The sequence below is a fragment of the Actinia tenebrosa genome, unplaced genomic scaffold (assembly GCF_029948245.1).
Source record: "Actinia tenebrosa isolate PJP-AT-01 unplaced genomic scaffold, QUT_ActTen_1.0 PGA_scaffold17__23_contigs__length_9995812, whole genome shotgun sequence".
Taxonomy (NCBI): Eukaryota; Metazoa; Cnidaria; class Anthozoa; order Actiniaria; family Actiniidae; genus Actinia; species Actinia tenebrosa.
Genome location: NW_028292577.1, coordinates 3,257,127 through 3,270,525, shown reverse-complemented (window position 1 = coordinate 3,270,525; position 13,399 = coordinate 3,257,127). Strand labels below are relative to the sequence as shown.

Genomic DNA, 13,399 nt, shown 5'->3' with positions numbered 1-13,399 from the left:
CAACCAGAGCTCTATTGATATTTATGCACGTACCAATCAGAGCTCTATTGATATTTATGCATGTACCAACCAGAGCTCTATTGATATTGATGTACGTACCAACCAGAGCTCTATTGATATTGATGTACGTACCAACCAGAGCTCTATTGATATTGATGCACGTACCAATCAGAGCTCTATTGAAATTGATGCATGTACCAACCAGAGCTCTATTGATATTGATGCATGTACCAACCAGAGCTCTATTGATATTTATGCATGTACCAACCAGAGCTCTATTGATATTGATGCACGTACCAATCAGAGCTCTATTGATATTGATGCATGTACCAACCAGAGCTCTATTGATATTGATGCATGTACCAACCAGAGCTCTATTGATATTGATGTACGTACCAACCAGAGCTCTATTGGCTACTGAAACAGCTGTTGTAACGGTTGGCAAATTTGAACAAGAAAAGATCTTCCTGACATTGATGTTTGTAAACCGTAAATATCGCTACATATGATGTGAGACTAATATTTTGGCAGTACACAGTAGGTGCATGTGATTATATTTTTAGTAAAATTCGCCCCATGTAAGGGAATCCGGAATCCATGAAATTTTAGGCTTTGGAATCTGGAATCCAGCACTCTGGAATCCGGAATCCAGGCCTTGGATTCCGGAATCCAGTTTATAATGGAATCTGGGATCCACCCTTTTGGAATTTGGAATCCGCTACTTTGAAATTCAAAGTAGTATACACTCAAATGCTATCGCCTTGACCTAGACTGAACCGATGTAGCCCCCCCTCCCCCCACTGGGTAATATCTCCACCAAGAATATCTGTCATCAGATGCTGATTTAATTGATAGATGATTCTACTTATACTGACAAGTATATAAATTATAATTTTCAGAGAAAGTATCTGAAAATTAACGATATGGAATCTGGAATCTGCAATACAAAAATTTTGGAATCCGGAATCCAGACCCTTAGAATCCGTAATCCAGTGTCTTGGAATCCGGAATCCAGAGTCTTGGAATCCGGAATCCAGCACTTGGAATCCGGAATCCACCATGTCCGGATTCCCCTACATGCAATTGTGCTTGCTGTCAAATATTACAGGAATTCCCCATAAGGCATTGCAATTGGAAATGGTGAATAATTTGGCAATCTTGAAATACCTCCAAGAGAAATGACTGTTGGTCTTGCACATAAAGTTAAAAGTCAAAAACAACCTTACCCAGGATTAGGTCTAAATTACCCCAAAGGGGCAGTTTTGAGTTGAAAAAAATGCAGAAAGAAGGAACCAATTAAAATGAGTGATATTTATTAGGAAACAAAAGGACCTAGATGATACATTTTGCACCTAAAGATGCCAAGAATGCTCAAGAGGCTAATGTGGATACCTGTTAATGACAAAATATCGATCAGAAAATGTAGCTTATTCTACAAGAGGAATAATGGACCTACCCCAACTTACAGAGATAATATACTAATTAGAAACTCAGATGTCCATACTAAATCATCTATATTATATATTTTATTTATATAAGTTCTTATAAATTAGGATTATTTAAGCTGTATAATTAGTATAGGAAATCGCACGATCTCGAGTACAATTTGGAAATTAATAGACACGAGTAATGTTTTGAAAGTTCTTGTAATTGCACGAGCCTTTAGGCGAGTACAATTAAAGAACGTTCAAAACATTACGAGTGTCTATTAATTCCAAATTGTACGAGAAGATCGTGCGATTTTTTGTTTATAGTTCACTCAACAAAATTTCAGTAAAAAATGCGAAGCGACGCCGTTCATCTTTGTCTATTTGGCGGCCGATTTTAATTCGGTACTCCTACGGAGTACAATTAACGCTATAATTGTACTCCTCTCGACCAATCAGAGTCGAGTAATTTTGTTGAGTGTACTATAAATATAGTAACTTGGGTTATAAGCAAAAAGGGATTGCGTGTATAATAATATAATCCTAATAGTTGCATGTATGTTATGGATTTTACTTAATTTTATTATTTAACAAGGGCCATAACAATTCAAGAAGTCTTATTTGATCCCAACAAAAAAAAATAAACAAAAATTTTGAAATGTTTTTACCTTTATGTTCATTAAAAATGTTTCATACTTTATAGCAAATGGAGTACCTGAAGTCATTTATCAATGACTGTGATCGTAAAATCCAGATTGCCAAGAAAAGACTAGAAGACACCCAAGATGAATGGGATGATTCAGAAGAGGTACCTGAGTAGTATAGGGAATGGGGGTTCCAGCGCAATCTCAACACGGGGTAAGACCCGCGTCAAAAATCCACCTACGGACGACCCCCACTCCAAGTGTGGTTGAGGGCAACAGCGCACTTAAATATGTTAGTCTATATATGGAGTGCGAAGAATGTAAGAGAACTTTTAAGAAAGAAGCGGATTTGAAAAAGCATTTGAAAATGAAGACGAAGTGTATGAGCAGTTATGATTGTGGATGTGGTAAGAAGTTTGAGACTAAGGTTAAATTGTTTTGGCATTGTCAGGACTGTGAGTACGACTACGACGACCTAAAAAGTGCTTGGTATTAGGTATAAAATATTTCCTATTATATAGATGGAATCCCAAAGCAACTTCAGCACGGTGTCAATACCCGGTAACGGTGAGATTGACGTTAGACAGTTTTGGCGTCAGTCAGAAAGGAAGGTTAAAAGGACTCTCCGAAAAGGTATAGAAGAATTAGGAGCCCTGAAAGCGAGCATAATGGTAGAAGTAAGTTTGTCAAAAGACGAGGTAATGACGACAGCAATGTTGCGATCAAAGTCGTTAGTGATATTAGAATCCACGAATCTGGATAGGTCACTCAGTGAAGCCTTAGAAGCAATAATGGAGTCGCTGTCTAACTACACGAAAGAAGGATCGGGTTGGACAGTAGAGGAGGTTGAAGGAATAGAGATAAGTATAGCCAGGTACGTACCCATACGAGGGGGGAGTTACGTACCGCTACCAACGTGGGTAGAAAGGAAGAAGGCTATTGTAAACGTGAAGAATGAAGACAATCGATGCTTTATGTGGGCAATCAGGTCTGCACTGTATCCAGCAGAGAAGGATCCCTGTAGGACAAGTAAGTATCCCACAGATGATTTAGAGTGGGATGGTGTGGAATTTCCCATGCAGTTGATAGACATCCCCATATTTGAGGAAATAAACGATCTAGCAATTAACGTTTACGGAGTCAGAGAGCAGACGATAGTACCGTTAGTTCTGTCAAAAAGTAAAGGAGAGCGCGTACATTTATTCTACCACGGCGGACACTACTCATGGGTTAAACACATTAGCAGACTATTCTACAGACATACTAAGCACAAAGGCAAAAAGTACTTCTGCGACTGCTGCTTGCTGTCATTTACATCCTTAAATGCCCTAAAGAAACACGATGAGATCTGCCGCGGAGTCGAAGAAGTGGCGCAACGGATCCAGATACCCACCAACAAAGAGCTTTCATACGCAGACCATCAAAAGCAGATGCAAGTGCCTTACGTGATATATGCAGACTTCGAAGCGTTGATAACTAAGGAAGAGCAGAAACGTGGTGCCACGAATAAGGTAGGATTACACGAGATCTGCTCCTTTGGTTACATAGTAGTCAGATCAGACGGTAAAGCAAACCCTCCTGTGATTTACCGAGGTAAGAACGCAGCTAATGAGTTTCTAGAAGCATTGCGAGAAGAGGAGGGGGAGATTAGAGAACAATTAAGACGTCCAAAGAAGATGGAATTTACCAAAGAGAACCAGGAGGCTTTTAACAAGGCAAAAAAATGCCACATTTGTCAACATACGCTTCTTCAGTTTGGAAGACGAGCCAAGAAAGCGTGGGATGAAGATGGAAAGTATCTAGGAGAAGCTCATTTTAAATGCGGGAAGTATGCTAAGAAAGGTGAGAAGCCGGGAAAGCCCTCCACGCACTGCATTCACTGCCACAAAGCATTTGTTGAGGATTTCTATGTGGATAAGGTTAGGGATCACTGCCACATCACGGGTAAATACAGAGGAGCGGCTCATTGGAAATGCAATATAAACTTCAAAGTAAATCCAGACATGGAGATTCCGGTGTTCTTTCACAACCTCCGCGGTTACGACTCCCATTTGCTACTACAAGGAACAGACGGCTCCGACGTCAAATGCATACCCAACAACAAAGAGCGCTACATGTCCGTAACTGTGGGTAAGCTAAAGTTCTTAGATTCGCAGCAGTTTATGGCGGACTCCTTAGCAAACCTCGTAAAGTATAACACCAACTTTCCCATTTCCAGTCAATATGGCGCGGAAAGGAAAGGAGTCTACCCATACGAATACATGGATTCCTGGGATCGATTCAAAGAGTCCCTACCACCCAAAGATCGCTTCTACAGCACCCTAAACGAGTCCGGCATAAAGGATGAGGAGTACCAGCATGCGTTAGACGTGTGGGAAAAGTACTCCTGTGAGAACATGGGGGACTACCACGACATCTACCTAAGGTCTGACGTAGTGCTGCTTGCAGATGTTTTCCAAAGCTTCAGAAAGATGGCTATGGAATATTACGGATTGGATCCCGCTAATTTCTACACGGCTCCTGGGCTCAGCTGGAGTGCTTTGTTAAAGAAGACAAATGCGCAGTTGGATCTCCTAACGGAGTACGACATGTATCGGTTTATGGAAGACGGTATTCGTGGCGGCGTATGCGGGCCCAGCCGACGTTACGCCCGTGCAAACAACCCCTTAGTAGAGCACGACCCAGAGAAACCAACCACATACATTTACTACCTGGATGCGAATAACCTTTATGGTTGGGCAATGTCACAGTACCTACCTGTGAGAGACTTCGAATGGGATCCAGTGAAGCCGATAGACTTCTACATGCAGGTAGGAAAGGAGGAAGACAAGGGTTACGTCTTAGAAGTGGATCTGGAGTACCCAGAGCGCCTGCACGACGAACACAATGAGTTCCCCTTAGCACCAGAAGCGATAGAGATACCATTTAAGCAGCTAAGTCCGCTGCAAAAGCAAATGTGCCCTGGTTACAAACCGTACAGGAAACTAACTATGAACCTGATGGATAAGAAGAAGTATGTGGTACATTACCGCAACCTGCAGTTCTACGTGCGACACGGAATGCGCGTAGAGAAGATCCACAGAGTCCTAAAATTCACGCAGGAACCCTGGATGCGTCCCTACATTGACTTTAACACGCAAAAGCGTACCGCAGCGAAAAATGACTTCGAGAAAAACCTCTTCAAACTGATGAACAACAGCGTGTTCGGAAAGACAATGGAGAACATCCGCAAGCGCGTAAGCGTAAAAATAGTCAGCACCAAAGAGGAAGCAGAAGCATACGTGTCACAGCCAGGCTTCGTTAGATACGTAGAAATGCTGAACTTCTACGTGATTCACATGAAAAGGGCAAACCTCTTACTAAACAAGCCCGTTTACACAGGCTTTACGGTGCTGGATCTATCGAAGCTGCTTATGTACGAGTTCTACTACGATAAGCTTAAGCCAAAGTACGGAGACCGCTGTCGCCTCCTGTACACAGACACCGACTCCCTAATTCTAGAAGTGCAAACGGAAGACGTTTACAAAGACTGCCTCCCCGACATAGACGAGTACGACACCAGCGGTTACCCGAAGGAGCACTTCCTTTACTCTGCGAAGAATAAGAAGGTAATTGGGAAGATGAAAGACGAAATGTTAGGAAAACCCATAGTAGAGTACGTGGGTCTGAAACCAAAGATGTACAGCGTGCTAAAGTTAGACGGCGTAGAAAAGAAAGCTAAAGGCGTAAAAAAGTACGTGGCTAAGAAGGACATTACGCACGAGTCCTACCTCAACGTATTACGAACACGCAAGGAACAGCGGCATAAGATGAACAGCCTGCGCAGCTATGGTCATCAGATACATAACGTCACGCAGGAGAAGGTGTCACTGTCTGCATTTGACGGTAAGCGATGGATGTGTGATGACGGAGTGCATACGATAGCATTCGGACATCACACGATAAGCAGTTCTTCCATGACGAACCCACGTGTGGGGCCATCGTGAAGATAATACAAGATGGGCTGACCCTTCTTAGCTATTACGCTTCGGATCTGGTAAGTTTCCAAAGACCAATTAGGATCCGTAGCTCTTTTGGATCCTCCTTCTAATTCACCCGGTCCGTAGAGATATCGGACTGTGACATTACCTAATTTTTTTTCATGGGGGAAGACCGCCCTCGAACTTCTGACGTAGGACTTATGTTCCACGTGTTTCTTTTTTATGGCATCCCTGGGTTTCATTCCCGTAGCCCTGGCCGCCTCGTTGTTCAAAGCCGCGACGACCTGGGGGAGCCTCTGAGTCCATTCCCTGTTGCGTTTGGAGGGATCTTCCAGCTCTTTCCAATACTGGTACCCAAAGAGACGCTCGGCCAGGGTCTTATTGAATCTTTCGACGATGCTCTGACCCCTGTGGTACTCAGCTTCGGCTCTCCTAATCTTAGTGTCGTGGTCTTTCAGGGTCTTAGTAACCACCCCCATGAACTCTGTCCCCGCATCCACTTGCAGCAGCTTAGGCCATTTCAAGACGCGCTTATAAATCCTACCTAGGGCTTCTGCGACTTCCCCAGAATCCTTGCTGGTTATGGGTTCGGCGTCCTTGTATCTGCTTGCGATATCAACTACGGTCAAAGCGTATCTATAGGTCTTTTTTCTCACCTTATCGTGCGGTAAGAAAAGCAAATCCGCCTGATGAACTTCATTGGGGGTATTTACGGTGAAGCTGGGCCTGGGAATGTACTTAGGCACGGGAAGATAAACCTGCCAGAGGGTTTGTTTTCTTAGCCAGTTCTTAGCCGTTTCTTCTGATACCCTGGCCGCGGTCGCGAGTTTCTTGATGGCCGACGCTCCTTTCCAATAGCCTTCAGGCCCATAGTAAATCCTTTTGAGTTTGTCCTCTACGCGGCCCATTATATAAATTCGATTCAAGCGAAGGATAGGACAAGATTGATCTTGCGTCCGTTAAAATCCACCGTCTTTCCGTCCACTTTAATGGTGATGTTTATGCTTTCTACTAAATTAGACAAGTCATAGCTTAAAGAAATGGGAGTGTATTCTACCAGGTCAAATGGATTACCCTTAGGTAGGAATTTGGACATAAGAGAAGACTTTTCCCCATTGCTGTAACTATTGACTAAATCGCAATAGACTTCGTAAGAGGATGCGACTTTCCATTTCACAGGTATGGCTGTGTTGGTAATCGTCTTGCCTGAAGCACATAATAAAGATCCCAATGGGTCAGACTTTCCAAAAGTCATTGAATAATTTGACATATTATGTTTGAGGGTCATTTCGTGCGGCAATCCTGTGGTGAGAGTATAACCGTGTTTTGCTAATTCCTTGGCCAGTGTGATTGGTGTGTAATGTCCATCGGGCAGCAATACGGCTTGATAGTTAGATCCTCCTGTATGCTCAGTGACTATGCCCCTAATCAGGTTATACCAAGAATTGTACAAAGAGCAACTTATGAGCCTAACCTTATGGGCTTTGATGGGGGGATTCAGATAAGTGGTAAAGTCATTCTTGTCGCTTTCCAAAAAGACGATCATATATTTCAGGAAACACAGTTTCCTTCTAGAAGTAAGCTACGCTTGCTGACTTAGACTAAATACGCCAAAGCTACGCCTCCCGCCAGCCCTGCAACTCCCACGAATACCAACTCACTATCTTTTTGTTTCTTAGAAGGCTGGTAGTAATTCTTGAACTGGGGCTTTCTTAACCCCGTCAATGCCGCGGGGTGTGCTTGCGCATAAAGTTTAAAGGCGTAGTCTGTGTTTTCAAAGTTCTTATCCGCCTGCATCTTGTCTTGGTAGTTCTTATCCAACCAATCCCTGTAAGCTTGTCTTTTTTCATTCCAAGCTGCCACGTCTCGCTGATATTTCTCCAGCGCTAAATCATGCCTTTTCCTTTCGGCGGCCAAATCTCCGCTGCGATCACCTCTAACTAATCTATCCAAATACTGACCACCATAATTAGCTCCAGTGAATGCTAAAGCTGCAATAACTCCACCTGCGACCACGCTAGCCATTTATATGTTAGGCAGGTACTTTTCCTTCCGTAGGTAATCCTTTACCATGATAGCCCCGCCTACGGCAGCGGTCATCTTAGCAAAGTTAGCGAAGCTCTTGCTTGGGTCTTCAGTAAAGTCTTCTTTGAGCACTTTCTTACCTACCCAACCAATACCCGCAACGATGGAAGTAATAATAGCTGCTTCTTCAACAGTTTTCAATAACGCGGTTGACATTATATTACAAAGCGAGAAGGAAAATCTAGGTCGCCGCGGGTGATAAATCTACTCCATTTCAGGGATCTTACTTTTTCTAACAGCCGGCTCCACAGGTGCGTGATATGTTGGTGGTTCTACTTTTGGCTTCGTAGCCCGCCATTGTAAGTAGAGGCTGCCTGCTGCTATAGCGACTCCTAACGCGCCAATGACGTACCCAGGATTCCAAAAGGATTCCTCTTCTTTTTCCTCCACCTTTCCTTCTTTTTTGGCTTTGTTCTTCCTATTCATCTCCGCGAGCTTCTTTCCGGCAGCGACTCTGCCCGGAGATTTAGCCTTGGTAATCTTGGTATCTCCTACGGGTGGTTGTTCTTCGGTGCCACTCATCTTATATTAAGGGACTTGAAGGACTTGACAAGTAACTTGATGACGACTTGACAATGACTTGGCAATGACTTGACAACGACTTGACTAAGTACTTGAGGCGACTTGATCAGGTACCTCAGCAAGTGCCGCCTGGAAGACCTTTTCGACTTCTCTATCCTTCTTGAAGTCCTTCCAAGATGTTCCGAAGGAACCTAGTACCTCCTTCAAGTCGACGTGCTGAGCTACGTGAAGTGCCGCAGAGGCGACTGCCATTAACTTACCGCACTTCAAAGACAACCACCCGCAGGTTATCTTAAGTTCTTGGGCGATGACATAGTCCTCGCTAATGTCCTTCCGCAGTTGCTCCACGTCGTCTATAGGCAGTGCAAGTCCAAGCAATTTAGTCGCAAGTCGGATAGCGGAGTCTGCTACGGCGTCCGTGGTCTTACTTGCAAGGGCAGCCTCGTACCTCTTATGGAACTTCTTAACCTCCTCTTCCGACAACTTATTAACCTGTTCATGGGTAAGTTCCTTGCCTATCATTTCTTTACACTTCCCAGAAGACACGAGGATGTTAAGTTGTTCCTTGAGGTTACTTTCGTCTAACTGTGTGGGGACTTCATCTAAGAGCTGCTCAATGTCCATATATGTTAATGGAATACGGAAACCTCAAAGAGAAGATCATCTTGGAATGTTGGTGCGTTTTTAAATGCCGCATGTATTCGTGTAACTGTTCCTTGGATATCTCACCGCCGTAGTCGCTTAAGATGGTTTCCAGGTCAGACTTGCTCGGAGTATAAAATACGACAAGTGATCCTATGTTTTCCCTAAAAGGCTTAGAGACGCTGGTAAGCTGCTGCGAGAGCAACCAAACGCTGATATTGTCATGCCTACCGCTGAAGGCGAGCTTAACGAGCTCGGAGGTGCGCTTTTTTACGTCGTCCCCGCAGGCAATGTCATCCAGTATAAGGAGGGTTTGCGTATTCTTGGGGAATTGTTTGTGCCAAAACTTAAGATGGCCGGATAACTCGTTAGGATCTAAGATATCTACAAAGAAGTCGTCATCTTTCACTCCTATGCCCGTCCAGGTGCGGTTATTCACGTAGGTGGGGCATAATAGCACGACGTAGTCGAAACGGTATCTAAAGGGTCCTAATAGCTGCTCTACCACGAACTGGGTCTTTCCGCAGCCGGTGGGTCCTACTATCAGAGCGTTACAAGGCATGTGATCTGGGTTCATTTATATTTAAACTTATTCGCTAAAATATATGGAGCCAGTGGAAGCAGTGCAAAGAATTGTCGCCGACGCAAAAGATAAAAGAGACACCATAGAAATGCAAAGGGAGGAGATAGACCGGTTAAAAGAGCGCGTGCAGGAGTTGTACGATGAAATGTGCGGTTTGAAGCGCTCGGAAAGGTTTGGTGCCCTGCTGACGATGGCAACGTGGGCGAAGGAGTCCGTTAAGGACTTCATGCGATATCCCCTGTAGAATGTTGACAATAAGGTTAAATCTTTGTTAAGGATGCGTGGAAACTATTTCAAAGAGTGTCTCAGAATGTTGACGTTTAGGTTAAATCTTTGTTAAGGATGCCTGGAAACTATTTCAAAGAGTGTCTCAGAATGTTGACGTTTAGGTTAAATCTTTGTTAAGGATGCGTGGAAACTATTTCAAAGAGTGTCTCAGAATGTTGACGTTTAGGTTAAATCTTTGTTAAGGATGTTAAATGGAGGCTAAGATATTGTTAAGTATATATGGACTGCTTGTTGTGTAAGAAGGTGTTCAGCACCAAACAAAGACTTCAATACCACGTTCGTCGCGGCGTTTGTACAAAGAAACCCCTTAGCCGCGCTTGTAAGGATTGCGGTAAGGAATTCAGCACCGTTCAAAAGATGCAACGACATCAGGATAAACGCATTTGTGGGCTTTGTAAGGACTGTAATAAGGAATTCCACAACCCCTTCGAAATGCAGCAGCATCTGAAAAGGGGCGTCTGTAATCGAACCAGACAGTGTAGTTTCTGTAATAAGATACTTAGTAGTCGTCAACGTTTACAGACGCACCGGAGAACGCATGATTATAGGTTTCTCTCCCGCGCTTACGACTTGGAAGGCGTGGATTGCTACCAATGTGCGGATTTGATGTGTCGCTGCCCGCATAAAGAGGATTACTTAAGGAATCGCATAGATTACCATAAGAAGATAGTCCGTACTTTCCCCTCTTTTGAACGCGCCGAAGGCGTTCCGTGGACTAAAAGGGAGTATTGGAGGCAGGAGTGCGATCGTTGTGGTTGTGTTAGAGAAGAGGAACATATCTTCAACTGTCTTAACAAAGATTTAACCTAAACGTCAACATTCTGAGACACTCTTTGAAATAGTTTCCGGGGTGTCTTAACAAAGATTTAACCTAAACGTCAACATTCTGAGACACTCTTTGAAATAGTTTCCACACATACTTAACAAAGATTTAACCTTATTGTTAACATTCTGAGACACTTTTGAAATAGCATTTCTTGGGGCCTTTAATAGTAAGGTAGGGTTTGCGCAAAGAGTCTCAAATCCCATCCTTATTTTTATTCATTATTATTAAGGATAATGAATAATAATAAATAAAAATAAAGACCCCTTTTAAGGGCGCTTGCATAATCTAATAATAATAGATAAAGATAAGAACCCCTTTTAAAGGTATATGCTAGCCTACGCAGCCGCCTTCTTAGGAGGATTCCTAATCGCCCTTTCAATATATGGACTGTATTACTTGCGAACTACCTGCCGACTGCATTACCCCTTGTAAGCCGCCGATACCCAAGCCGCGTAAAAAATACACCTGCCTTCATTGCGACAGGGTATTCTCCGAAGGATCCTTTGTGGGGCATTGGTGCTCCGCGGATCCTAAAGCGCAGCGGACTTTAGCAGACGCGCTTAACTACAAAGAGGAGATGGAGTGACTGTTCTTTCAATGTCAAACTTCCATCGGCCATTTACCTTACCATAGCTGCGTAAGTGGGTGAATTCCTCGCCCTGAATTACGTACCGCACGCAATCCGGCGCCCAAAGGGAATATTCCTTGCCTTCTAAGTCTTTGAGGACTAACCGTAAACGGTCGATGTCTTCGAAGACGACGTAATTTTTTATTTCGTATGCTTTACCGTGGGCAAGATCACGCCAGTGAGTCAAGCTGAGCTTCATTATACCTATGGAATATCTTTAGGTGCGTTTTCAAAGTGGCGTAGGACTTAAACCGCTTTACACAGCCCTTACAGGGAATACGAATGCCATCCGCGTAATCCATCAGGGCACGGCAGATAATGTCGTAATCGTTGCTAACCATAGTTAGGTAACCATTTACATCAAGCTGCGAGATTTTCTTAGATTGCTTCGCGGATAAGACGCCGTTTCCTTTTGGGGTTTTCAACTCAATACACAACCCGCGGTATTTCTTGTGGGCGTTAAGGATTAAAAGGTCTGGCTGGCCGGCTTGGTAGCCTTTTCGCCAGCATGTTATTCGCTTGCTGTCAGAATCCTGCAGCTCGCCAAGGCCTGGTGCTATGATGAATTCAGGGTAAAACCTACGCATGTAATCGACTACCTTTGCATGCAGGTCAGCTTCATTTTCTATCTTAAAAACTAATTTATTCGGGCTGTCGAAGCGTTTGTCCATCGCATATTTACCCGTCTTTCTCAACGCGGGTAGGACTTCTTCGAGGACCCAATCTTGGAATTCTTCTGCCTTTGCCATCTTCGAGGAGAATATCAACTGATACAACCCGGATTCATTCACATACAGGGAATGTGGGTGTGAATTGGAAGGGAGGCGATTCACCTCCATTCTAAGTTCGCTAAGCCTTACCTTGTATTTATCGCGAACGTGCACCTTAATTGCATCTTTTGGGCGTTCGTAGCCCAATGCGGCCGCTACTTCCTTTGCTTTGAAGTACAATTTATCGCCTTGCACGACTTGCAGTTTCGTACCGTTGCTTTCAAATACGCGAAGCATTGTATATTCAAGAAATATTTTAACATTGACGACTTCATTCCTCAGCCGTCCTAGTAGGCAACGCTTTTCAATTGGTTCATTTCTACGCTTAACTGCGCGTCAGACACGACGAAGACGTAGCAGTTTATTTTATCACCGTCGCCCGCGGAGGCATTCTTGGTGCGTTTGATCTCCAATGTTATGCCATCCTGCGTATTTACTAGACGGAGGCCTTGACCATGTAGGTCTTCGTCGTTAATGGTGCGCATATCAATCCACAGCGCATATTTATCCTTAAAGAATTCCTCGGGACTTACCTGGTCGCCAAACTTGCGCATTGCCTCTCTGTACACGTCTGCGGGCTTTATCCCCTGGGAGTAGACCTTGTTTGGAACGCCGTTGATATTCACGCCGACGTTAGTAATGTTGGGGTTGTGAAAGGCCTCGGAGTCGCGCTTACCGGCTTCGTAGGGTTTGGCAAACACCAGCATCAACCCCGTGAGACTTCTTCGGGGGAGGTTAATGCTTTGGTTGATAACCTCATCCGTCTTATCCAGGAAGCTGAACGTCTTATACATCACTACGTGGTCGTAAAGGAATGCCTTGCCGGAGCTGTATTCCATGCCAGCGCTACGGGCCAGCTCTTCGCTGTATACCGTTTCGTACTGTAGCTCTAAGTTGGTAATAGAGTATGGGGTTGTTGTGGTAAGTGCAGTGCTTAGCCCACCAATGATGTTATTAGCATCTGCTAAAGTTACTTCAAACTGTAGCTCGGATAACTGTCTTGG

General features: G+C 44.0%; 1 protein-coding gene across 3 annotated transcripts in view; it reads left to right on the top strand.

Annotated features, from left to right (window-relative positions):
* LOC116286786 (putative RNA-binding protein Luc7-like 1) overlaps nucleotides 1-13,399 on the top strand; it is a 73,471-nt gene that overhangs the window by 15,811 nt on the left and 44,261 nt on the right. For all 3 annotated transcript variants that reach the window (XM_089031564.1, XM_089031566.1, XM_089031565.1), the window contains one exon: nucleotides 2,131-2,235. In XM_089031564.1, the coding sequence (XP_088887690.1) occupies nucleotides 2,131-2,235 (105 nt within the window). The remainder of the gene's footprint in view (nucleotides 1-2,130; nucleotides 2,236-13,399) is intronic.